At 40.1% G+C, this 27,782-nt stretch overlaps 1 protein-coding gene across 1 annotated transcript; it reads right to left on the bottom strand.

Moving 5' to 3' along the window:
• Nucleotides 1-321: 321 nt before the first annotated feature.
• LGMN (legumain) lies at nucleotides 322-27,095 on the bottom strand. Its single transcript, XM_054634614.2, has 14 exons — nucleotides 26,940-27,095; nucleotides 20,442-20,619; nucleotides 12,601-12,698; nucleotides 11,713-11,794; nucleotides 11,115-11,200; nucleotides 8,527-8,602; nucleotides 8,014-8,076; nucleotides 7,074-7,140; nucleotides 5,338-5,456; nucleotides 4,498-4,587; nucleotides 3,599-3,796; nucleotides 2,823-2,993; nucleotides 1,876-1,943; nucleotides 322-1,093 (listed from the first exon to the last, which is right to left on the bottom strand). The coding sequence occupies exons 2-14, from the start codon at nucleotides 20,577-20,579 to the stop codon at nucleotides 1,054-1,056; spliced, it is 1,296 nt and encodes a 431-aa protein (XP_054490589.2). The 5' UTR covers nucleotides 20,580-20,619; nucleotides 26,940-27,095; the 3' UTR covers nucleotides 322-1,053.
• Between the last annotated feature and the right edge of the window lie 687 nt (nucleotides 27,096-27,782).

Below are 27,782 nucleotides of genomic sequence, written 5' to 3' on the forward strand. Positions count from 1 at the left end.
TAAAAAGCTGTGGACAACCTGAAACTTTTGTGGATCATCTCACAACCTGTAATTTTGCCATACTTGTCCTTTACTGAGTCACCTCTGAGGAGTGGAACCTTCAAGTGTGATCTGGGGCTTTACAGGCTTTGTTGTTGCTTTTAGGCTGGAGTTTTGGGGTTTGTTTCAGGTTTTGTTGGTTTGCTTGTGCAGGTGTTTTTGAGAGTACCTGCCTTACGAAAGTCTTAGAGGGACAGATTAACTTTGTAATGCATGTCATGGGATTAATTAGCTCTCCTTCATTTTCAAGACACAACATGTCCAACACTATTGCACTGTGGGTGGATGAAACTGTCAACTTTATTTTTATTCACAGGCAATTCCTGTACTCCATGACTTCCCACAGGTTTGTGAGTATACACAATTAATTAGGGCATACTGATGCTAAATTTACAGCATTAGATATTTCTGTTTTTCTTTGGGAAACAGTGCTTTCTACTCACAAAGATTTTTACTGCTCAACATTTAACTGTGCTGTCCACATCAAACAGCTCCCATATGCAACTAATTTCTTTAAACTGTTAAGGAGTTAAAACTTAATAGAACAAGCTTTGGTTTCCTCACTCTTCAACCAATCTGCAAATTAGTCACTGTAATGGTATTCATTAACTTTTTTTAAAAAGTTAAGAGTTAGCAAGAGTATTTTAAAAAACCCTCCAGAATTAATGACTCAATGTTTAGATTTAGGATTGAGTTAGCAATCACATAGGTGGCTTGTAGTGTTCATCCAGAGATTCCTAAGAGCATTGTGCTTTGAAAAAAATTATCCATCTTGAAAGCTCCAGATGGTCTGCCAAAATGCCTCTCTCAAAGCAGCAGGCTGTCAGCAGGTGGGGATGCAGGGGAGAGCACTGGCAAGTGCTGCACTGCTCATGGTCTGGTGCCTCAGCTCCCAACACAGTTCCAGTACAGTGTCTGACTCTCTCCAGGTTGCATGCACATAAAGTCTGGATTATGACAGCTATGAAAAATTATCACTTGTAGCAAGGGTTACATTCAGGACTGTTGTTTCCATCAATACCCAAGGCACACCTGATTCATGGCCAGGCATATTCTGCAATAGAGAACAATAATGATTAATAACTTTTCAGGTACTCTGCTCTCAAACTATTTCCCAAACTGACTGCAGTGGGCTTCAGGAGTGGGGGCAGCAGTTCTTCACCTCCTGAGTTGCATGTACACACTCTTTGAACTACCAGTCCATCCTCACATTCCCTACCCTTCTGCTTTCTTCTCTCCCTTTTACATCTCTTGCATGACTCATAAGCTGGGATCCCAACCTCTACCACAAATTCCTAAGACAGAATTCCAACACCATGCTGCCCTTGGCTCTACTGCACCATGACAGAGGTCAGCCTGGACCATTACTTCCCTGTTTCCTACCCCACACATAGCACCATATTCTCTTTCATCACCAGAACCCAGCAGTGCTGTGGTGTTTTGAACCAGCAGCTGAGGGGGTGGCACAGAAAACACAGCAGCTCCCTGCCTGGCTTCAGTGTAAGCTGATGCAGGAGTTACAGGGCAACACCCTTGCACCACTCATGCTGTTTTGTTTGATGTTGTGTGGTGCAGTGGCATCCTCTGGCTGTCATTTCCCCTGAGGCTCAGTAATGAAATTAAAGGGTTATGGGGACATGGATCATTATAAGTGGGAGGGAACAAATAACGATGTTTGTCAAAACAAACATTTCTAAATTTAGAGTGATTTATGGACAAAATGATAACACGAGCAGAACAAGTGAGAAGCTTTTAGGATAAAGCTTTATCAGCCTATTGGCTTTTGTTCTTCTAGCCACAGTTAAAACTACAGGGCATATCTAGGAACCTCATTACCTGTCAATGGGGTATCCTCCTTCACAAAGGTTGACCAAGGCATACAGCTGTCTCAGTGCATACTCATACTGAAATAAACAAACATTGTTAATCATTTCAGTGATCAAAAGCAGGTATTGTTTATCCAGACTTAATAGTGGAAATAATTTAGAGCTGCTATAATATCTAAGGTGTTCAACTGATGATCTAGTACTGGGCTAAATGGATCTTTTTTCTGCACACTTTGCTCTTTGAACTTCAGGCAATTCAGCCATTTAACGTCTTTGAACTTAGGAAATTCAGCTGTGCTGAACATTGACCTCATACACAAGACCATCTAATCCATTACGTTCTTAAAATCCCACAGAACAAAAACAAAAAATCCACTAAAGAGGTTATCTTGCCTGCCATCAGGACTTTCTTATTCTTAACTGAAGTCTAATAACACAACTTGAATCCTCAACTGGGATCCCAGGAAGAGCAAACAGTAATAAAGCCCCTAAACAAAAAAGTGGTTCTCAAGAATTCAGCAAGATGATGGAAATAGCAGTGAGGCTACTGCAAGGAATTATGAATAATACTACATCATAATACAGAAATCTGAATGCACCAAGATTATGAATTCATAGTGGTGATGGTTTGTTTCTGTTTAGTCAGCAGAGATGTTTCAAGCAGAAATACAACATGACTTTTTAACATTGGGATTTCTGGGGAGGGAATTGATGGAAGCAACAGCACAACTAGTAAAAATTACATATTATTTTGGGGGTTTTTTTAGTAAACTTCTTGCTTACCTAAAGGCGTAGTAAAAATTGTTTCCAAAAGCAATTACTTACCCTTATTCCAAATCTAATCTGTATGACTGCCCCAAGGTAGCTTTTTAATAAAAGCTGATTTTTGCAGGTGTGCTCATGACTGTGCTAGTTTTTGTAGCCTGTTTATCAGGTTATATCCAATGAGTGACTTACCACAGGTAAGTGCCAGTTGAAGCAATGAGCTTTGAAGTGGTTCACTGCTGACTGGTAACAGTCATAATTGCTGATGGTCAGTCTGTCTGACAGAATCTGCTTGCTCTGTTCTGTTGATCCTGTTACTACAGTGACTATCTTCCACATGGATTCTTGGATGAATTCTTTCACCTGTATATAAAACAAAAAGAACCTAAAACATGCTTTTTCTAAATCTAATTTAAAGACTTTGAATGAAATTTCTCTTTCTTTAATCTTCCTTTAACTTTTAGGCTTTTTAGGGAACCAAACTTTGCCATTTATTTTTAGCACAGTCTCTTGCACTTGTCTCTTCACACTCAAATGAAAACTGACAGAAAGTCAAGATTCCTGGAGCCCAAAATTACTTACTGTCCTTCCACTGTTTACCAGGGAATACTGACTTCCATTCTGCAGGAGCTATTTGATTTGGGATGTTTCAGTTCTACTGAAACATGAGTTGCTCTAACACCAAAGATTAAGTTTTCCCATAAAAATCCCTATGGATGCAGATGAGGAATTTCCTGCCAATAAAAGCTGTGAGACTGACTTTTGCATTTGCTTACCTTTTGGCTAGATAATTACTACTGAATGTGCCTTGTGGAACAGATCATTGAATTCTAAAGGAAGAATAAACCATCAGCTAGAGGTTACCAGTCTGAAGAGTAATTTTTTTGACTTTCGGGGATTTTCCTTCTGCCATTTCTTAGGATAGAAGTTAATCTGGCCTGATGAGCAATTATTTTTTCCTTTCTTACCTCCAGGTATGCTTTCATCTCTGCAGCAATCTTCTTAGCCTCAGAAATGTCATTGGTAGCCATCAGCTTTCGTTTCATGATTGCAAAGGGCACATCAGGACTAGGTGTCAGGTCATAGTTTTCCACAGGTGGCAGAGAAATGGGCATAGCTTTCTTCCCCATGCCCTGGAACTGCATCACCTTCATGGAGGAGATGCTCTGAAAGATAAAAAGTAAATTTGGAATGGAACAGATGGAAATTGTCAATCACCCTCAATAGGCAGTTTTGTCTTTGTCTGCCATGCAAACCCAAATCTCTAAACTTGTTTTATTAGAGAAAATAAAGGAAGTAACAGGGTTGTAGGTGTATGTGTCTGTGTGTATGCATATGTTGGGTTTTTAATACAATGAGGTAAAGGCTGACAAAAATCAGGGAACTTTATTTCCAAAACTCACTGGGGGGGAAAAAGGAAAAAGGCAACCAGCTTATATAACTGCACTTTTTTTTTAATGAGTATTTAATCTGTTGCATAATGGGACTATTGTAAATGCTGTATCACCTCTTAGCTCTTCCCATTTGAGGGATCATTGTATTTTTTAACATTTCACTAATACTCATAATATGCTGGGAAGTGGTAAATACCTTTCTTTATTGAAGTGTCAAATCACTGGCAGAGCTTGGAGGACAACTTGTACCCTGATTTCTTGCATTAATGCATATGCAAGGCTGATTTCCTTTAGCATCAGGATCATCACCTCTTAAATGCTGAGGTCTTTTAAGAGAAATAGCTCATGACTAAAAATTACTAAATCAACCCTGCCAGTTTACAGCTGGTTTTTGTTTGAATTAAGGCATGAAAGTATAGGGTAAGAAAGGCTTGAAGATACATTTGAGCAAGGAAGCCCTGTGAAATACATACTCTGTTTCCATACTGCATCACATGGCTGGTGTTGGTGCGTTTCTTCACCAGCTGAAACTGCTTGTGGAGTGTTTCTTTTCTTAGATCCTCCTGCATGAAGAAAGTTCCATAAGGTCTAAAACAGTAAAACTTGGCTATTCTAAAAATGCAAGGGAAACTGCAAAGAGTCTTAGCTGCTAGTGAGTAGAAGCATGTATAGGACAAGAGCTATACAACCTTTGAAAGACATAGAAGTAAAAACTGAAAAGAAGATTTGACAGCATATTCTCATATTGCTTTTAGTAATCTCATTCCCCAGCAAATGGGCAAGAAGGGAGTGGACTAGCATACAAATGCCAGGTTTGTTTCATTAACAACAGTCTCCATTATACTAACAAGTGGGTTAGCCACAGTTCCATATTTAAGCAGCCCTGAAGCAGACATACAACTTACTGAACTGCCCAATTCATTTAACATGTTTGGAGATGTGGTCTCAGATTAGCAAATAAAGATTATGCCAGTTTGGAACTAGAAGATATTTTATATCTTATTATCTAATAATATTATGAATTATATTATAAATTATATCTTATTTTAAATCTTAGATATTTTATCTTATAAATAAAAAAAGGAAATAATATTTCTGAAAGTTGGTATTGGAAGTAAATTCAGTGGCCCAAACAAATAAAGATTATATATATGGTCCTGAGTAGTAGATAAATACTTTTACCAACTTAATTTGTTGATTTTGTTCCCACATAAATCCAAATATTTTCACAACTCCTGTAAAAGAGCTATGTTTAAAAATCCTAGTGATCTTTTTCATACATGAAATGAAGAAAATTTATTTCAGTAACTTACCATATCTGAATCTTCCATCCAATTCACACTGTACCAGTCCCCAAGATAAGTCTGTCTTTCATCATCATAGTAACATGCATAAGATGACTCCTTGGGATTAGCAGCTGTTGTTGCATAAACTGTAATACAAACAGTAAGGGTTTTTTATCTTCTTTTTTTTAATCTCCCCTTGCCCCTCCATGATTTAATACTTAGCTCCACACAATATATTTGTCTAAGTATTTTGCCTTTCAATCATTTACTTCTAAATAGCAGGAAGGAAAGAAGTATGTTAATCATTCTGTTCAGTCACCCTCAGTGCTGTTCTAAGCACACTCTGTGCTTCTTCTTTGCTGCCAAACATGGTCTGGAGTGTTTAAAAATTGTCTGAAGGAAAAATCTATTATTCAAGAACTGCCTGAAAGCATTGTGCACTAACAACTATCTATACATTCATTTTCTTTACTACAATAGTGATATCTTTTCTCCAAACTTGAAGAGAATCCCCTAAAAATCATCTTTACTTCCACATAATGCCACCCTCTAAGTAATATACTTTGTTGGATAATGCTCTACACTGAGACAAAAGTAAAATGATCCTACATCTGTCCCAAGCACAGTGTTCCCAGTAAGTCATCTCTAAGACAACAGAAATACTGTAAACACATATTGACAGGTCTCAAGACAAAAGCAATTTTGGCTTTTTGCCAAAGTTAATACATAGCATAGTTGTGTAACTGAAGGAAAATCCATATTTTAAAGTGAAAGTGTTCCATGTTATTTTATAGAGCTATTGTGTTGTTTCTACTCAGAATGTACCTAAAGCTCAAAAGTAAAAAAAATATTGAATCTTATCTGTGCAGTAAAATGCTCCTCTTAGCACGCTTCAAAATGCTTACTAAGTAACCAGTTAAACTTCTTAGCTTATCAGTGAGAGCTGCCAAAGACAACTTTGTACTCTTAATACATAAACTGTCAATTTTCTGCCTTTTTAAGTTCTGTGGCAGAGCTGGTTGTAAAACCAGTGTCCTCAGACTGGAAATTCTAACAGAATAAACTATAAAAAATACTGAGCATTTGTCTGGACAATTGTCAACATGAAACTGCTACCTGTAAAAAAGAAAAACTGTTTGTAAGAAATCTTGGTGGGTGTCAGGCAGCACATCCAGGGCCAAACACCCAGGATACCATGGACATGGCTGGTCTCCTCTGCAATGACATCTTCAAAACCACAGGAGCAAACACTTCTCTCCCTGATATGGAACAGCTGTTTCAAAAGGTTGTGATTCCTCATCCCAATCAAGGCTGAGCTTCCAGCTCTGCAGCAGAGAGCCTGGAAACCCTGAAAAATCCAAGTTCCACATCCTGGGTTGTTGTGCAAATGTGCAGCAAATCCACCTGGCAGTGGTGTCTCACATCTGCTTTGCTACTTGATGAAACTGAGAGCAGGAACTTCACACCTGTTAGCACTGCTGAGGCTGAGAAATGTCTGTATAACCAGGGCAACAACCTGGTTCCTGAAAAGAAATACTTTTTCAACTTCTCATTTTTGAGAAACTGAAAGCCTTTTCAGTCTTTTGTAAGACTCTACTAAAAGGAACTTCCTGTAAATGGAAAGTATTACTTTCTTGTGCTCCCCCACTAAAATTCTACATAAACATGCCTTGAACCTATTCTTGTCACAGTCAGTACTTGTCTGGGACAAGGTCTGGGACAAGCTGTGATATTTAAGTCCAGTAAGTTAACTGACTGCTCACCATTGATATTATCAGCCAAATGATTCATCATAGATCCAGACTCACATGCTTCAATGTAGAAGACCATCTATAAAATACAAAAATAAATCAGAGGCCTTAAGAAATTCCATGAGGAAATGGAGAAAACTTGTTAGGTGCTTTTTAGGTGTAGCTAGTTGGCCTGTACTGCTATTCCTGAAACAAAAGCTATGCATAGTGCTACAAAAGAAAAGCTAATTTTTTATTTTCAGGAATTAAACTCCATAGAAAGGGGAAAGAATAATAATGAAAAGGTGTTATTCATCTCTACAGAATCCACAGGGATCTACTGGCTATTGTACAAAGCACACATCAAACACACAGTCACTCTATAGGCACAGCAAGGTGTTAGTATTGATTGCAGTGTCTCTGGAACTGATGCCAGCTGTGTGTTCCTAAACACAGCCAGCCATAGCAGACATTGCCACAAAGAACTGCATAAAAAAAGCACCAGTAAAATGTTCAAAACAGTAACTTCTCTGCTATTAGCAATGTGATGAAATAAATTCACCGAATTTTCTGACAAGATATACAGTCTTTTAAACTAAATAAGGAGCTGTAAGAAAAACATGAGGTATATACAAACTTCCTGTAAAGACAGTAAAGAGTGAAGTGAACAAAGCACAGGAAGAGAGTCAGGTATAAATTATGGGGTGCAGCAGTTACAGATGTTGCTTTTCTAGCCAGAATATACAGCATTAGCAAACAGCAGTTACACTACATATGAACACTGACTGCAAAAACAAATGAACCATTTATGGAAAATTTGGAGCAGATCAATCCTTTGAACTGCAAAATCCTAATGCAAATTTAACTGCATGTAACAGATTCCTCCTACTTTGAGCCAATTCTCAAAATAAAAACATCTCTCTTCCATGCCAGCTGCTCTTTTAATTTCAGAATTTCTGGTATGCTTGTTTACCTTCCGGTATTTCTTGTGATGATACATGTACCAAATAGTCTTATTCAAGTCTTTCACATGAAGCTGTAAAATAAGAAGGCTTGTATTAAAACCACTTATGTTCAACAGACACACAATTCACTCAAGAATAAATACTAAGTGTTGTGAATATGTACACTATTTTCCCAATAAATTTATCCAGTCCTTTGCCCTCTGAAGTATAAAATTCTAGCATTTAGCACTTTGGAGAAGATGAGCAATGGTCCCAGAAGATATGTATAGTGCACCAGAAAGCCAAGTCACACCTGTGTGAAGCAGCCTGACTATGGAATGACATAACTTAAGTTTCAACTGAATGTTACAGATTCTAACTGGAAAAAATCCAAAATACAGTGATCAGGAGAATAATGCTCTTTTTTGGCCTCTCCCCTCAATATAGCAGTGCACTAAATATTCTCATGTTTTACATTTATTTGTTATTATTTTAGTATGTCACTAAAATGATGGGTTTTGTGTTATTCCCAAAATGCTTACATCATCATCAGGAAAAGCCAGAAGTCCTGGAGCTCCATGGTCAGTGAAATAAACAAACACATGATCCTTGGGACCACTGTAATAAAAAAATTGCAAACAAAGTCTTTTTAACTACTCCAACCTAATCTTCTGTACAACAACAATCATCTGCTTCTCAGTGCTAAGACATGTCATTATCTGAAAATGAACAAAACCAAAGATACAGTCCCTCAAACATGGAGAATATGGCAATCACTCTTCACATTCCAAACTGTAAACTGATTGAAACAAGGGCTGTTATGTAGGGTATGGTGGAAACACAATTGGTTTTTAATGGCTATCTGAAGAATTGCTAATACTCTGGGCATTTGTAGAAGTCTGGAAAAAAGGAATGCTTTTCTAACTAAGTTATACCAAGGTACCATTAACACAAGGATAAATAATAAAAACCTCTTTGCTAAGGACCTGAGGCATGTGTAAGGACTGCTGTGGCCATAATCAGCCACACAGATCAGCAAGCAGTGTCAGCCTCCAGCTCCATGAGGAACTGGTGCATGTACACAGGCACTCATGAGTCCAGACTGGCATCTGCACCCATGGCTCTGCAGTCAGTTGAGCACTGAGCACTCACAGGCTTTGACACCCTCACATCTGTGTAGTACAGTTTGCTGTACAGTCTGATTCCACCCTAAATCAAATAGATCATGTTTGGCTGACAGAAAGGTCTTAGCCTAACAGCCAGATCTGCAAAGGATTTTCCTTTTGAACTGGATTCAGGGACAATTAAATATAAAGTGTGTAAAAAGATCAGAAGGAGTGTCCAGGCCCTCCTCTGCTCCTCTGTACCAGATTCCAGAAACCTTTACTTGCTTTTGCTCTTTCCTCACAGCAAATAGGTGCAACTGCAGCAGCTCAAGGAAACATTGTCCAGCCTTCTGTTTGGCCAGTAACCTACTGGTTAGGGGCACCACCTAAAAGTCCATCTGGAAGCCTCCCAGGGAAAGGATAATTCTGTTCTTGTCCCACCCAACAGCAAAAGTCAGGTCACTTGAACATTCAAACAGAGCCTAAGAAGGGCTGGTGTTATTTTTTGGCTTCCTGCTCTTGATCCTAAATGCAAAAAATTTGACCCAGGTGGAATGTAAACAATTAAGACTTTTATTTGTGGGTTCAAGTGGTCTTCCTGAGTACATTAAGAGACTTTGGTCCTCTGTGTAGCTACTCCCTTATTTGAACAGGAACATCAAGCTTTTGCAGGTGAGGTGTGTTCAGATGTACATTTTTTTAAAACAAAAATTGCTTCATAGTCACCCCTTGACTCATTCCAGATACTAGAATTGCACAATCTGGTAATGTGCAGTAATTTATTAACGTTTTGCCTATATGTGTTGCATATATCATTTTCAACCTCAGCATTTAAGGATGAAGTTCAAACAATTCAGAGCAGTAACTTATTTGACTATTGTCCTGCTCCTCCTTTTTTACTGTTCTCCTCAGTGCCAGGGTGGGATTCTTCTGTTCTGTTTCATTGCTATGCCTCTAAAATCAACTGTCATATGCAGATAGACTTCACAGTTTTTCTTCAACAAGGCTAGTCCTTCCAAATGGTTGAATTTAAATTCTTAAAGGTTTTATAGTCATTCTTGTACACAGAAAAATATATGATATAGCTCTTAACCAATAGTCAGAAATGTGGTACAACTTAGTAAGGCAGCATCATACTTTTACACCTCAAACTCGGTAGAAACAAGATGAATAACTGACATCAGGTATCCTTCCAAGAAGATTTCTTATTAGGCACTGAAATGTATTAACTACATTTTTGAATCATCTAAATTATATAAGCCTTTATAAACTACCATTAATTATAAATCTTACATTGCACTCAGTCAATCTATAACTTATTATTCTTCCTATATTAAAATATTGCAAAACTTGGAATCATTTCTGTAGCTTAGTTTACAAATAATTTAAGCATAATACATCACTTACAAGTTTAATTGCTCATATTATTTTTCAGTCACAAAGATTTTTTTTTCATTCATTATAAACCATAATTCCACTTCCATTAGGAATGGAATTATGATTTATACTCAGCCTCAATAACTGTACATGTGCTACAAAGAATAAGGCTGGGATTAGACATGCAATTCTTCCAGCTGATGAGCTGGTTAAGCTCTTTTTGTTCCTCTGCCACTCACTGCTAAGTCCGGCCTGAGTTTGACCTAAATCTTCTGCTGATTAAGAAAACTGTTCATGTACATTAAAACAAGCCTTGGAAAATCCTTTCCAGAAGTCTCCAGAGTTTAGCCACACTATCTTAGAACTGCCATTCTTGAAAAAGATAGTAGTCTAAATAACAAATACCTTAATACAGTTAATACTACCCTCTAGAACTTCTATACCTTAATCAGTCAAATATCAGCAGTTGCTTTCTTGTGACACATAGTTTAAGAAATTAGAACCACTGTATTTGTAATGTGAAGGACCTGAAATTGCCATCAATAATTTTGCTGGATTCTTAAGTTGCTCTAATTTATTCTTTTGTTGAAATCAGTGTCAATTAACAACTACACATGCAATTATTTTCTAAATTAAACTTCTCTTACCTTTTCAATACTTTTCCTGATCCCACCCCCTTCACTGCTTCCCCATCTCCTCTGAGAACCGCAAGAAAATTCTTAGGAGTGACATCCTACAGATTTGAGAAGATTAAAGTTAGATCTGATAATAAAAACAACAAAATCTTCATTTAGAAAGATGGCTTCTTAAAGTTAAAATCAAGCATGGATGACAAATTTAGCTGGCCATCCTTTTCAATACATCTTTATCTAATGACTCACTTGGCTGCTGAATCATGAAATCACAGAGTCACTGGATTACTGTACTGATTTAATGAAACAATTAGGTTTACACAGCTGTTTTTCAGATTGAGTTACAACATTTACAATCCAAGACCTTCCTTCCTTTCATTTCATTTGTCAGCATGGAAAGTGTAAAGGTTCACTTTGATGACCAATGCTTCACTTCAAAGAATCTATTGTCTATATTCATCTTACGTCAAACCAAACTTCATGTCAAACCATGCAGGTAAATAAACTTGATGCTTTATATTATGTGCATTTTTGGAGTGTAAGCTACAGGGTGAAAGAATTTATTCAGACATTGGATAATGCTGAACCACAGGGAAAGGGGTTTTGTTCCTACCTCCTTTGTATAGTCCTTGGGCACTCCAGCATACACATCTGAGCCATTAGGTCTATTGATGACAATGCCTTTGGTTGGATTTCTGAAAGGTAAATGGAACATAAATAGGAATAATTAGCCACATGCCATGCAATGACCTTAGAACAACAGGAGTCAGCTCACCTGAGAGTACAGGAACTTGCACCATATGTCATTAAGTGATTTCAGAATATAAAGGGCTTTGCACTTCAGTCAGTTACATATATTTCTCTCAGGCGATCTTACCCTCAGAGTACATTCAAGTATTCTATCTCAGATCATGTCAATTAATCTGAAGATGTAGATGGATGGTCTCTATCATTTCTCTCCTTGCAGTCTTGCCTTTATTCCCCTTAACACTTTGCTCCCAGTGCTGCTGTGCTGATTTTGGGGGAAGTTGTTTCAGAATTAGAGGCTGTATAAATTAACTGTGTCATACAGGAAGCAGCGATATGCTCTAGAGTGTCACTCAGAATGGGACCTGTTACCCATCTTCATTGAATGCTGGGAATTAATCTGATAATATCCTCCAAAAAAGCCCTGAAAATTGCACACAGACCTCCCCTGTGTTCACAAGTTTAGGTTATTTATGTGCTGCACACTGTTATGCCTGGGAGTTGAGAGCCCTTACTCTCATAACAAAGCTCTGCAGTCCTCAGTGCCACAGCTGATGCTGAGCTGTGTTCTAAGGCTTAGGAAGCTCATGAGCACATTTCAAATTATTGTGCTGATGGCTGACATCTCTATGCGTATCACAGGTGGTTTTAGGGGCTTTTCTTTCAAAACTACTACAATCTCAAAACACACTGGTGACCACAGCATGTTTGTAGTAACCATATAGTTTGTGACCAGCGTATGTTCATCACTTACTCCTCATTATCAGCAATGTCATCATACATCATGACAATGATCTGCTCATCTGGGATTCCATTTCGGTGTACAATCTGGTAGGCATGGCACACATCTGCCTGAAATTAAGCAAATTTTCATTACTAGTTTTAACAGAAATTTTACCTTTGATACCAGAAGCAAAACAGCTTTTCAGACCTAAGAGCAGGCTATTGACACCAAAACAAACTTCATTCCAATATAAGAGACTGAGGGTTGCTAGAAAGCTGAAATGCACAGGTTAAACCAGAGCTCATTGCTCTTCTTTAATTAGAAGCAGTTGCATTAATAGTAGAGACTATGATTAATATCTCTCCCTCATTACCTATTTTGATTTCTTATTTAAACAGAAACCAGAAGTTACTTCAGACTTGGTAGAGATAACAAATTTAACATGTAGCTCTCAGCAATATTCTCCATTGTATGAGAAAATCAAAATAAAAACCTTCTGCAGAAAATAAAAACCTTTCTTTGCAGAGAAATCCAAAGTGTGCCAAGCAGACAAAAAGAGTTGGATTTCCACCAATTTCCCTTAGTTCTGCACCAAGCCTGCACAACTAAAGATTGAAGGCTGTCCTTGACTTAAGCAAGCATTGTTTACCAATCTCATCTATGCAAAAATTTTATTAAATCTTGCTTTACTATGAGATGAGAATTTGGTTTAAGGAATATTTTCTTTTTAATTACATATTTCTTACTCTGCAGAGCAACTAATTCAGTGCACATCAGATTTCAGTGGAAAACAGAATTGCAAAAATTCTATTCAGGCTCTTTTGCTGATTTGTACAGGATATGAACAAGCATATTTTCTTTACAGAACCATCTTCCCGTGACACTGAAATAACAACACCCATTAAAGTGATATTACTGTAATTGCAGTAAATGCAGTACAGTAAATGCAGAACTATATCAGAATGCTAACTTCTTAGTAACCCCAGTCCAAATGATTCTCTTCTTTAAAACTTACAGTCCCTGAGTGCCTTAATGGGGCATTAACAATCATTCCTAAACTTGAGAACTAGAACCCACCAAATGCTAGGAAAAGCTGTGCAGGATTAATGGAAGAGATCTCATCTAACAAATGCACACTCCAAATGCAAGCAGGAAGCAAGCTTTAAAGCTTACTTGTGTTGAACTAATCTAATTTGCTAATTTGGAAACCAAATTGATGTGGTTTAAGTAGACCAGTGTCTGTTTAGATTACTTAGGAGTACTAGTGATTTTCCTTAGTTTAACCAAAAAGACACTGTAAAATACTGTAACTTTATAATCCTTGGTCTTCTAAGTGCAGATAAAAATGAAAAGAGAAGATAGTTGTACAAGATTCTGTGAAGAGTGAGGCACATTCAATGCTAATGAACTCTCCAACAATAAAATCTTTTTATGTGAGATTTAACCCTAAATGTTAAACTGTTCTTACTAAAGCAGTTCTATTTCCTACTTTGCAGGTCAGCAGTCTAGGTTCTCTTCCACCCACCCCAGACAATCTCCCAATTAGTTTTCCATTTCCTTGCATGTCATTATACCAGCTGCTGCCTCAACAAGTCAAAACATTGAGGTTAAACAGTTAGGAAGGTATTGCATATAATATGAAACAGAAGAGCACAGGTTTGACTGAGAACATATTTGATTTTCACAAGCAACCCAAGCAGAAGCAGAAGAAAACACTAATCAGGGCTTCTCTACACTGATGGATGAGTAGATCATAGATCCCTTCTCACTCTGAAAATATCACACACCTCTGTGATGCTGACAGGAACCTTCACAGGCTGGCAACAGGGAAGTGCTTAGGCATGCAGTGATACAGTATCACCACATTCAATCAGCAAGTGTCTGTGCTCCCACAAACATGTGGCTGGCCAGTAGGGACTTTGGAGGTGTTTCAACTGATCCTAAGTGCCCAAAATAAGCTAAACTTTGTAAATACATATTATCAGGTTTTGGTTTCCTCTCCTGCCTTCTGGTTCATTCACTGTTTGCTCAGTATGTCCTGTCTTAGCAAACAGTAGTCATTAGCAAAATCCCTACTGTAAAGGAAGACAGATCAATGCAGTCAATTCCCTTCAATCTCAATTTATGCCTGTTTGGGGGTTGTCCCAGCCTTTTCAGGCTTTTGCTAAAGGAACTGCTGGTAGCATAATGATATCACCAGCAAAGTCTAGAGCAGCAAAAACATGCATTCCTACTAAAACTCCATTGAATAAAGCAGGACAGTTATGTGTAAACAGTTAGGGTTTATTGCACAGAATTAGCTGACCTAATTAGTCACCTTTGATATTGCTCATGATTAGTCCCTGTGTACACATAAAAACCCCATAAATCTCTACAAAACCAGAGTAAAAAAGTTTGCAGCTAGAGCAGGGAGGTGTATGTAGAGTATTTCCTGTTGATGCCTAACCGCCTCTCAAATACTGCTATTTGACCCTGCTTCTCTATGAAATATTTCTGGCATATCTGCACCTGTAAACCACTCTAGAAGAAACAGCTGTTCACTGGTTTCAGATCTCTTATTGGTATTATTCTTGATGGTTTAACATGTGAAATGTGTGCTATGAACATTTACTGGATAAATTGTCACTAAATCACGTTTCTGTGAGTGCGATTTGAGGGGCTGCCCCAGATCAGCACGGGAAAAGCTGCAGCTGTCCCACACAGCACAGGAAAAGGTGCAGCTATACAGCTCCTGCTGCACACTGACCTTATGGGTAGCTCCAAAATGGACACTGTTAAGGGCATGGTTTAGACCTTTCACTCCTTAGTTAGTCTAAACCCTTCGCTAAATCAGCAAATTCTGATGGAAGAGCTGCTTAAATAATTAACTCCTAGATTTTGAAAGCATGGGGATCAGAGAGTGACTTACTCTGTTTTCCTGACACCCCAATTTTCCTCTGCCATACAGCTGTTTACACATTTGAATGACACAGCTTTTAAGCAAACTGCCTGGGGGGATTTTTGGAAAAATCAAGTTGTTTATGACACAAGCTTGCATAAATAGTTCCTAAAGGGAAAAGCTTGGACTTGTGTGAAATTGGTTACTTCTTGTCTTATGACTGCTAGGTTCATGGCTGAAAGGAACTGTCAGCTTTACCTTAAAGCAGCACAATTCCCACTACAGCTGTGCTGAAATGTCACAGCCTAAACAAGAATGAACTCTAATATACAAACAAAGTAGAAGAATATGTCTGAAATGCCAGCCATGTCTTACTCCTTTGCTTAAACATACATCAGTGAGTCTGCCCAAAGATATAACTATCAAGAATTTAGGAAAGATTTCCTGAGAGCTCAGTTTAAATTTTGTAAGCACAGTGAGGAAATGTTAATTGAAGGCTAAGGCAGCCTTAGTGTCTGTTACCTACAAGAGAGGAGAATTTAAGACTGTCCTGGAATAAGATACTGCTCTGGCTGGCAGTGTCTAGGACACTGAATAAATAGAGTCTCTGACCCACAAAGCTCAGTAAGTGTAAGACTAAAAACAACAACTGAAAACAGACTCATGTATACAAATTCATATTTTTTTAGTTTTAATTTTAATTGTAATTTTGCCAGACTTTTTCAGTCTGGCATTTCTCTTGAGGATGCATTCCATCTTTAGTAAGACTCTTGTTTCACATCAGGCTTTTCCACAAACTATGTGAATTTGAGCATCCAGGAAGCATGGGTCTGTCTCTTCTTCTGATCTGATGTGAAGCCAGCTTTAGATTTGAGTTAGCTGGTATGTTCATCACCCAGAAGAGCCAGACACTATTTTTTCTAATGAGAACTAGCTTGTTGAGTCATTCTCCAAATCTGTCAGAAGCATTTAGTACCGTATTTGCTCACGTATGCCACTAAGCTTTCCAGAGGTATTTTATCCAGCTCTTTGTAAGCAGAGAGCTGAGCCACTTTCCCTAGGAACAGGGGGAGTATTCTTGAACAGTAGCCAGTCTCATAATGGAAAGCTGCTACAGAGAAGCCAGAGTAACTGCTGAGGAGCAGAGAGGAGCACACTGATAGCCCTTCCACGGCCCAAGCAACTCTAATCAAAACCACTAAAATAAGGACAAAAATGCCAAAGAACTGAGAAGCCATAAGCACAAAGCAATGTACAAGCTAGCCCTGCAATGACAGCAAGCCTATCACACTGGGCTCTATACTACACAAAACACTTAAATTTTATTTTAGGAACTGGATGAGATAAATGTGTACGACAAGTTTAGGTCATCCTGATTAGGAAGAATCCCAGCTCAGCCATCACAGTGGAAGCAACTGCCTGCAGAGTGTGAATCTTGCTCATATTAGGCACAAATGGTGGTTTTTCTCCTTTCTATCCTTGGTTTGTACTGACAGTGGATCCTGACTACTGACATCTAAATAACCAGTCTTGAGCAAAGTTTCAGATTCCTTGAGGTTACAGGTGCAAACTCGGTGTTTCCTGGGTCTGCAAAGTCTTTACAAACTTATTATTCCTGGGGTCTGTACAGTGTGCAGCATGTATGAGATGAGGTATTTTTGAATAGGTAATCTATTTCTTCTGCTTTTGTGGTTGCTCAGTCATATGAACACATTACCACCGGATAATTACAATACAGTACATTTTGACCATGTTGAAGCAGGCAGCATGAAAACAACTGGAGCTCACAAAATAAAAACGTAATACAAATATGCAACATCATGTATTAACTGTACCCTGGACAGCTGAACTGAGCAACTGAAACCCAGAGATGTGTCTGCTGAATTCTCAAATTACAAAGGGACATTATCAGTGCTTGGTTGCATGAAGGGAATAGCAACAAGTCCAGTAATAAAAAAAAGCCACATTGAATAACTACTTACTGGAACATATCTACAAATCCACTTGTACACAGGCTAGGTCAGAAAAGTTCTGGGGAAGAAGGGTGATGGCAGGAGTGAACTGAACTAGAGTACAATATATTTTCCTCTGCAGTTTCTCCCTTGGAAAGCAAAAAAATTACACAACCATGCAATTCTGTAGCACTGCTTTGATTTCTTATAGCACAGGTATGATTGTACTGAACAATACCATGTGTTTCTATGTGTGTTCACTATGTGTTCTGAAGCACAGAAGTGAAAGACCAAGTCCTATTCCTGGTTCCTCTCTAAGTGACTTTGGCAAATAATTTAATTACTTAAAATGTTTTTGCTTCTGCCTCTGGAAGGTAGGGAACCCTAAGACACCAAGACAGGGTGATCAGTGTGCATAATATTTTCAGAAATCTGTTAGAACTCCTCAGATTTCTGTAGCATCTTTCCTCCTCTGAATAACTCTCCTAAAAGTCTGTGATTCTGCTTGTTTTGCTGGGAACAAATTTCTCCAATTTTTTAGTACCCAAGGCACCCTTGTCTGGATGACACTTCATGTCACACATGAGAGGATTTCCCATGACTAACTGCTGGGTTTGTCTCACCACATGTCACTGCTACCATGCGTGCTCACACCCACCAGGCCCTTAAGACTGACCAAAAAAGGCCACTAGGCAGAACAGCATTAGCACTAGCAGAACCTGCTGCTGTGCTGCATCCTGTGGGAATTGAGCTTTTTCATAACAAGTTAAGATGCACAGTATCTTGCTCAGGACAGGCAAGTAAGAACCCAGCCTCATTCTGAAGGATCCTTCATACAGACTCTTTTACAATGCTGCTTTTATAACTTTAATAGGATTATTATTGGTATTCTAATTTTCTTCTTTCCAAATGTTAATACCTGAAGCAAGTGGCAGTTTAAAATACAGAGATTCCTAGTATTTAAATTCAGAACAATCCAACATGGCAGATATTGTGCATTTTTAGTTGACATGATCTTCAAAATTAGGTATTTAAAGAAATCCTGTTCTCATTTTTCTAACATTGAAAAGAAATTACTTAGTAACTATCTGCAAAGCATGACCACACTCAAAAGTTAATAGGCTTCTGTGAAACTAGCATGTTACAGAGATTCACTCACTGTTGGACACAAATATGTTAAGTGTGGATCTTGAGTTCTTCATAACCCTATTTTACCTGGCAGAAGCACTTGCCAATTGCAGGCTCACTGACAGAGAGACTAAAAACTGTGCCCAGGCAACTGAGAAAAGGAATTCTCATGAGCCACAGCTTCAAAATTGTAATTTTATTTAAAGAATTAATGTTGTGGTAGTAACTCCTCCTAGAATGGAAAGGAGCCAGCTAGACTGGTTATACAGCAATAGCAACAAAAAGAGCACAACTCAGTAATTACATTTAGACACTCCAAGACAGGCAGTAATCAAGTACAGCAGTAGTATTTTCATCATTGTTTCCCAATTTCAACTTCAAAACTCTTCTTCAAGATTTAATTTTAAATAGGAATAGTTTATATTAAGGCTGTAATATTCCAACTGTAATTATCAGGTGATATCTACAGTGTAAGGAGCCAGGAAAGTCCCTAAAACCTGTTTGTCAAAGTGTTTAGCTAGCACTTGCCAGTGACAGGTTGTTCTTCAGATGCAACAAGATTGTCAGTCTGATTAATTTAGTTTTAAGCTCATCACTGTGCTGGAAGTTCTAAAGTGATTGTGAGCCTAGAAGGAGAAGAAACATACACAAACCCCAGGGTGCCTAACACACAGAAGGCTCATTTGTTCCTCAATCAACCAAGAGGATGAAGCCTCTCTCTATTTTACAGGCAGTTACATTAAAAATAGTACATACTTTAAAAGTTCCAGCATTCAGCAATTCAACCAGTACATTTCACACTATTCAGTTTTAAAAATGCTGATTTTGTACACTGGTATTTAACCAACAATACTATAATAAACTATTTTTCTAGCATTTAGAAATATATAAATGTACACACAAATCAAAATTAAATTGATCCTTTTCTCCAGGAAAGCCAACCTGCAAATTTAGAGCAAAGATAGCATTTACATAGATTAATCTGTTTAAGGGATTGTCCAGCAATTCCCCAAGGGGAAAGTGCTGCAGAAGTTTCCTGACTGCTTATTATAAATCTTGAACTTAACCAGAATTAAGTCACTTGGATTTAATCCTGTCCATCATGACACCCACGCTCAGCCCACAGTTTCACAACACACTGCTTTTCCCAGCAGCACTGGACTGGGAGTTCCTGTTCCCTTTCCTCCTGTTTCTGCCACTCACTGTTCCCTGAACCCTGCTGCACCATATCTTTGTTGTGCCAACTTAATTCTGAGGCCATGCTGTTGAACACAGTCAGCAAACTGGTTCAGGTTAAAAAGAACCCCCTTCCATATGTCCTCCACTCCTCAAACATAATAATGCATTTGCAGCCTTCAGAGATTTTTTATTTAGAAGAAAAGGAAGCTTCTCGTAACATAATGAAAAGAGGAAAGAAATGGAAAGAAACATGCATGTGTCTCAAAATGAGGTTTACCTCTAGATAGCCTCTGTACAACTGCAAGTTGGGGTTAGATCTTCTAGCCTAGTTAGTAATAGAGTATTTACCCTAAAAGGCACAGATCTCCCAGGATGCAGAAGTGTGATTAGAGGAAGAATACTTCTCCTCTGGTAATGACAGCTTTTTCAAGAGGTTAGAGGCTAAAAAAAGTTGTATGCAAAAAAAAAAAAAAAAAACAAAAACCACAAAGTAAAAAGGAGTAGTGGAAGGGAATTCCTGGGGTGGTAACAAAAATAACTAAGAGCAGGTTCTGAGCAAACCTTGCTGCTGTTTGCTTTGAAAACTTCACACACCTGGGAGTCTGGAAGTAGAAGCACTTGCTCAAATGACAGAAGGTCTAAACTAGTCTAGATTATAGGCAGCTACCACCTTCCTGCAAGTCTGGGAGCTGGCATTTTCTGGAGCATGGACAGCATCAGCATGTGATCCTTACCTGGTGACGATAGTTGTACCAGCCATTGGAACCTGCAACAATCACCACCCAGTGCTTGCCTCCATCTTCAGGCTCTTCCATGGGGAATGTGCTGATGCCCAGAGCACAGCCCAGTAGAAAAACTGCTTTCAGTATCATCTCTCTTCTTTATTTACTCCACAAATGGGAGTAAATTCTCCTAATGAAGAATTTTGAGACAAGTAAATGAGAGGACATCAGCCAATAAAAAAATGCTAAACAAATATCAGCAATATCCCAACTAGAAGCTTTTCTTGGTTGTGGGGTTTTTCTGTGTGTTTTACAGATCATTTAACCTATAGTACAATTTTGGGTCATATCTTCCTTTAGCACCAAGCTGCTACTAGTTACAATAGCTTTTTGTCAGCTTTCAAATCTGACTGAAAGCAATTCTGAATAGGACAACCAAGTTGTTCAGCTCCCTCCAGTTGTTTCACTCTATACTAGCTGGCAATGAATAAGTCTCAAATACAAAGAAAGCCTCACTATCAATTGCTTCACAGATAAAACTCTTTCAGATTAAAACTATTCTCTTGGTCTCTGCTTATGTGATTCCCTGATTTCCACTCACTGGCAATTACCCCATTATTACTGAGTCAAATCCCAGGTGATGTAGGATACTGAAGACGTGGAAAAGTGGTGGGGAGTTGGAAGGTCAGAGTGTCACAAAAGCTCTCTGTGCCCACAATACCAAAGAGGGTGGAAAGAGGCCATTCCACTGTTCTGCACAAGATGCAGCCCTAACTGCAGGGGCTGGGGGGAAGTGAAGGCTGTGAGAGCCTCACGCTATTTGAGCAACCTTTTATGCTAGTGGAGAGCAAATGTGAACCACTACCACATGAAAGAGCAGCATTTTGCCCCCTTTCCTCAATGGTTAAGTGTTTGCACATGGTGCACAGTGAGAAAAATACATCTGAGCCTGTGAATGACAAATTTAGAAAAGCAAAGCACAGGGGGTGGTTTGAGCCCATGCAGAAATGGCTCTTTCTACTTTCTTGAGAGGACTAAAGTAGAGTCCTTGCTAGTGAATGTCCTGAGCACCCTGATTGTCTGGTAAAGCATTTACTCTACAAGCAAACTATCTGGCCACTTCCAATCACAGGTTTAAGGTCTGCTTTTTGAACTGGGGTTCAGGGGGCAGGCAGGTTCCATTTACTGGTCACAGTCTCGGGTCTGCTGCATCTGATGTGAAACTCTAAAAGCAAACTCCCCTGAAGAACTGCATGCTCCTGGCACATGCATAAAGATTACACATTTCCTCATGCACTGGGAAATGGGATTTTACACCTCCCTACTCACAAACACAAGATCCTGGAAGTAGATAATTGCTGCTAGGTATGGAAGAGGTGCTGTAGTAAGAGGCAGAGTAGTCTACATTAACATGGATTTCTCTGGAATAAAAGCTGGAAACCCCCAAACCATTCAACACAGTCAGAAGGCAAAATCACTAAACCGAGTAAACAGTACCAAAGTCAGCCTCAGTACCCCACTCAAAACCACCCATCTGCAGCCACTCAAATGAGGCTGGAATAGAGAAGCAGCCAGATCCTCTCCAGAGCAGTTGTGTTCAGAGTAGACTAACACACAGCATGGGTTCACTGGTCACGAAGATTTAGTCTTGCAGGCAGTAGTATGAAAAATATATATATGCATATATTATACTATATATACATATTTAAAAGTTCGGGGGTTTTATCCTTTTTAGTGGAGCTAGCACAAAGTAAGAAAGTCTTGATGATCTAAACAGAACCAAACATTAACTGTTATGAAACTGCTTCTTCCAAAAACTTATCTTTCAGGAAGAAGCCACTCCTGTCACTGCCTGTAACACTTGGAGCAAGAATAATACACAGTAACTTAACAACTTAGGGTTTGTTGACTTATTAGCTTCTTCAGCACACAAGCAGATATGAAGGAATAAGCAGATTTTTTATTAGATGGTTATACTCTCCCATGTTGAGCTGGAATTGTAAAGTTTTGTCATTGTTGCCAAAGAATGCGGCTTTGTATGGCAACTCTGCCTGATCTATCTTGTCACTTCTTCACATGATAAGACAAATAGCATACTGTGCTGAAGATGCACTGTGTCTACAACATCCATTAAATCTGGCTATTCTGTTGCCTACAGCCTGGCTAAAATTCAAACCAACCTGTAAAGAACTTCTGTAAAGTGCCACTACAGGCCACAGGCCAATGAGCCTATTCATTTCCAATATTCAATTTCAGGTATATCTAACTCCTGAAATATTAGGCAAGAAAAGAAAATCAGTATTGTTTGGACAATCTGCTTATGAATCTTAACTCAGTTTGACTTACTGGAATATTGAGCTGAATTTCCTGCACACAGATCTCTCAGAGCTCAGTGTCTGTCTGATAACATTTCTCCAACTATAACATGAATTATGGTTACGTTAAAAAAAAAAAAAAAAAAAAGAAAAAGTTAATGGTCCAGGTAAGACCATTAACTTCTTAAGACCAAGAACATTAACTTCTCCATGTGCTGGAGATCCTTTCACATGATGCTTAGCTCTTTGAGATAGCATTCATCAGAATCCAGGGCATATCAACAGAAACTGCATTGGTGCCAGCTGTTCACCAGGCCATGTAACATGATGGCTAATTTTAAGGGAAGTCCTGGCACACACATCCATCACATGGAAACAGTCCCTGCCACTATCAGTTACTGATATACCAGCCAAATGGAAACAGCTCAATGGGATTGTCTTTCCTGGTGAGTTCACACTCCTGACTACACTCACAAGGATCCACAGTTCTCAGGTACCTGCCACACACAGGTAGCACAGGTGTACCCACAGCAGCACTGCACCCTGCCTGCCAACAGCCCCATCACAGAAAATCCCTGGGCCACATCAGAACAGAGACTTTAGCTACCTCTCCATGAGGCAGTCTCTCCATGAGGGATTCAAGAGTCTTCCAGGTAGTACAAGGGTATCTAGGCCTTCACATTTCTCTCCTCTGCTGAGACAAAAGTTGTGACTGATGCAGAACACCCAGGAAAAAAACATAAACACCAAGAAACATTGCACTGTACTAGCATATCATACATATTTTGTCATGGATAATTTAGAATAAAAAAGAACCTCCCTTTGGCGCAAATAAATGACATATAATCTCTCTTATCTATCTTTTCTTATACTATAATTAAATCAAATTAACACCAGAAACAAGGAAGGAAATAAAAAAAACCCCAGATATATTAGTACACAGTAACTAATAAATGCTCAGCTCCCTGAATTTCTCTAAGCAGCACTTAAAATAGGTTTAAACATGGGCAGTGAGAATGGGTCTTCATTGTTTGTTTCTAACTATTGCTTAAAAAAAATCCAAACCAAACCTAACAAACAAACAAATGATGATCAAACAAAGAAATAGACTCACACACACACCTATTTCTACTTGTTTTAAAGAAGGCCTCTGAGTGGAAGTGGGCAATTTAAAAGGCTGTGTTCAGGGTCGTGTTGTATGAGTTCTTGACCTACAGTTGAGAAGAGAAAGCTCCCCATCACATGCTTTGTCTTCAAGTCATACTAAGAGAGAGCAACTCAGCTGACCAGCTTACCACAGGTACAGAAAAAGCCTTTCTCTGAAGATCCATCACATGCAATCAATACTACATCACATGCAGATGAAGACTGTGTGGAAAAACTAAAATCTCGCTACAAGACAAACTTGCAGCTTTGGTTGATCTACAAAATATCATAAGATTTGATCAGCTCTGCCTAGTCTGTCTGACAGAAGAGTTAACTTTGCATGGAGACCATGCCAGCATAAAGGCCCATCAGTGCAGTGGGCTCAGCATCACACCACCATGTACACACGCAGGCAAGGCTGCTGCACACTTTGCACAATCTGTGGAAGAAGCACATCCAGAATTGGGTGGCTTGTGACAAGTGTGCACAGAGGTTCTTGGATGAGGCAAGAGACAAGAATGTTGACTCTATGTTCAGAAGGCTTGATTTATTATTTTATTATATATATATATTACATTATAACTATACTAAAAAGAAAGAGAAAGGCAGGTTTTCCCAGAAGCTAACTAAGCTAAGAATAGAAGAGAATGATAAAAGGCAGCTCTCTCAGACTCTGTCCGAGATAGCTCGGTCTTTGATTGGCCATTAATTATAAACATCTAAGATGGGCCAATCAGGTGGACTTGTTGCATTCTACAGCAGCAGATAATTGTTTACATTCTGTCTCTGAGGCTTCAGCTTCTCAGAAGGAAAAATCCTAAAGAAAGGATTTTCAGTGAAAAGATGTCTGTGACAGTGGCTCTTGCAGAACAATTCACTCTTAAAACCAGTCTGTCCTGACAGAGGTGCTTTGACCACTTCCCACTAGATAGCTAGCATACATCTCTGACTTGATAAGAGAGGGATGCTTAGGAAAGCCCACACCTGGAAATGGCTGGCTGCAGCTGGAACAATTTTTACAGCCAACTGCCTGCTCCCTGAGTTCACAACTTTCCTTTGGGAAACAGTCCTTTAAGATCAATACTCTTAGAACAGGATAGCACTCTAAAGAAAGGGCTTTGAGTTGATCAAAGTATTTTCCACTAGCTTTTAGAGCAATATTGACACTTCAGTGGGTTGCACTCGAAATACCTTAAACACAGTCTCCAAGAGCTGTATAAACAGAAACCATATCTCTATTTCACTTGCATGAGAAGTACACTAACAGTAACCTTGCTGAAAAATAACAGCCTTAAGCTGGTCAGATGACCACTAAAGCTCTTCTGTGAAGTCTTTCTTAACAGCTCACTTCTTATAACTACTAGCCTTTGAGCTTCCCAAATCAAGCCACAGTTCCTTTCTCCACAGAGTGCTTGCATATTGCCTGCCACTTAGATGCTGATTTCCACAAAATATGTGACAGTCTTCCTCACAGGAAACTGATGCCCACAGTTCTGCCAGCAATGTTCCACCCACAAGCTGTGCTGGCTGCTACAAAAACAGAAGCACCTAAACCTGTGATTAGGCCCCTGCACAAATAATCTGATTTTCTTTCTGCACTTGTGTTGTAGAAAGAAAAAAATCTTCATTGCTATAAATTCTGTCATGGTACATTTTGAAGGAGATTATTGTCCCTGTTGCAAAACATTTCCTTACAAAGTCTGCTAGTAACCATTCTATGAACAGGCTTAGTATGATTAGAACTTGTAGTAAAATATTTCTGTTTAGACATCTACTGAAGATGTATAAGCCACTTTTACTGTAAAAACCCATGATTTTTTAGTTAACTCAGAATAATTCTTGATGTTAAATCAATGTATTTAAAAGTAATTACAAATAAAGTTCATTCTCCTGTTTGCAGGTTTTTTTCTCAGCAGCAGAGATGGTACAATTTACCTGAGGGTAAAAAAAACCCAAAATCATTCCTAGAATGGTGATAAGTTAATACACCTGGATTAGGGGATTTTTTTCTCTACATGTTTCAAAACACCCAGATTCAAATCTGGCAGACCATAAGGCTTCAATAAAACTGCTTCTGCTATTTACTTTCTTATCTGTCTGCAGATATGTACAAAGCCTCTGCCATCACATTTTAACAGAAAAAAGAGATACTGCAACGCTGCATGAGAAATAATTGTGTTAAATTGCTTGAGTTGCATAGGGGGTATAAGGGTAAAAAAGTAAGTCAGGTAAGGGTAAGAATGTCTGCTCAGCAAACATGGAAATGTTGGAAGCATGGACAGAATGAAATTCTGCAGAAGTTATTACGCAGAAATTCCAGTGTGATATTACACAAGATTCCTGCACTCCACATGTCTTTTACTACGGTTTATCTTAGCAGTTCAGATCTTGGCTACAATATTTATGCTAACTCGCAAATACAGACATCCAACACAGTGTTGTTCCATCCTAATTGAGAACTAGTGGTGCTACTACCTCCAAGCAGAACCTCACGCTACGGCAGGGCTGTCCACCAGCTATAAACAGCCAGCCACAGCGCAGCGCCTTTCAGGCATTCCCAGCTCTCCGCAGAAATCCCGTAAATAGTTACTCCATCCTTTTCTCCCGTTAAAAATGTATTACTGGTGATTAAATGTAAGCTGCTGCCACTGCTTCCTCCCCCACTGCCCCATCTCCCTCCTCTGCCAGCCCTGGGCAGTGTCCCTCGGAAGGAGCCGCTCTGAGCCGGTCTCTCTTCCAGCACGGAGGGATCGAACGCAGTTCCCAGGCCAGGCGTACCAGCCCCAGGGCCACACGGGGCGCCGGACGAAGTGGCGGGGGCTCGGCAGCGCTCGGAGCCCGGGAAGGACACCGGCACCCTCGGTGGCTCCCCGGGGAGGCGGCGGGGCCGCTTCCCCGCCTCTCTGCGGCCGGGCAGCGGAGCGGAACGGGCCGTCCCCTGCTCACAGCTCCCTTCGCCTAGGCGAACCCCGCGTCCTGTCCTCCCCTCCCCGGCCGGAGCCCCTGGACGGAGCCCCCGGACAGCGCAGCGCAGCCCCGCCGCCCTCACCAGTTCGTGCAGAGGAGTCGCCGCCGCGGCCGCTGTGATTGCGGCGAGCGCCGTGCGGAGCCGGGCGACCGCGGCGCGCGGGGGGCGGAGCCGGGCCCGGCCAATCGCGGCCAGGCGGAGGCGGGGCCGGACATCCCCCCGACTACACTACGAGCCCCAGCAAGCCCAGCGCCCCACTGGCTCAGGCGGCCGCGGGCCCTGCGCGCAAAGCTTCTTGGGACTTGTAGTTCCGCGGCTGCGGCGTGAGTCGCGTGGTCCCGCGTGTCCCAGGAGTCCCGGGAAGCTCCTCTCGCGTTGGCCGGGCCCGCGCTGCGGGCGCGCCGGGAGTCGCCGGGGCCGTGGCGATTGCGCAGGTTGTCCACGGGACACGGGCGGGGCAGCGCCGGCTGCGCCTTCCCGCTGGAACTGCCCTGTGCCTTCGGGCAGGATGGAGGCAGGAGGCTCAGGAGGGGAAGGCAGAGGAATGTGCCGAAAGGAATCCGTGAGATGACGGAAGAAGCCGAGCGGCCCCTTACGGTCCTGGCGTGTCTCACAAGGGCGGCCCGTGCGCTGCCCATTGCTGGTCGGGGCCGTGCACTGCCCACTGCCGGCCGCGGGCCGGGCAGGGCTGGCCTGAGCCACACGCACCGCCAGAGGGGCTCGGGCTGTGCACTGACCCCTCTCTCCGGTTTTAATGAGAGAAGGAAAAGCGAAGATCCTTTGTGAAATGTAGAGGCACATGTTTCTTCGCCTGATAAACCACGTACAAATAGCACACAGCTTCCTCATTGCATAGTATAAAAACCACTTGCATGTCTCTGAAAAAAACCCCAACAACTAACTTTGCATTTTGTGACCGACTGT

Source organism: Agelaius phoeniceus, chromosome 6, assembly GCF_051311805.1.
Source record: "Agelaius phoeniceus isolate bAgePho1 chromosome 6, bAgePho1.hap1, whole genome shotgun sequence".
Lineage (NCBI taxonomy): Eukaryota > Metazoa > Chordata > Aves > Passeriformes > Icteridae > Agelaius > Agelaius phoeniceus.

Excerpts from the sequence above, each read along its gene's own strand:
- LGMN (XM_054634614.2), bottom strand. The coding sequence starts at position 20,579 with ATGATACTGAAAGCAGTTTTTCTACTGGGCTGTGCTCTGGGCATCAGC. Across the intron at positions 12,699-20,441 it reads GGTACAACTATCGTCACCAG|GCAGATGTGTGCCATGCCTA; the intron begins GTAAGGATCACA and ends GCTTAATTTCAG. Across the intron at positions 11,795-12,600 it reads GACATTGCTGATAATGAGGA|AAATCCAACCAAAGGCATTG; the intron begins GTAAGTGATGAA and ends TTTACCTTTCAG.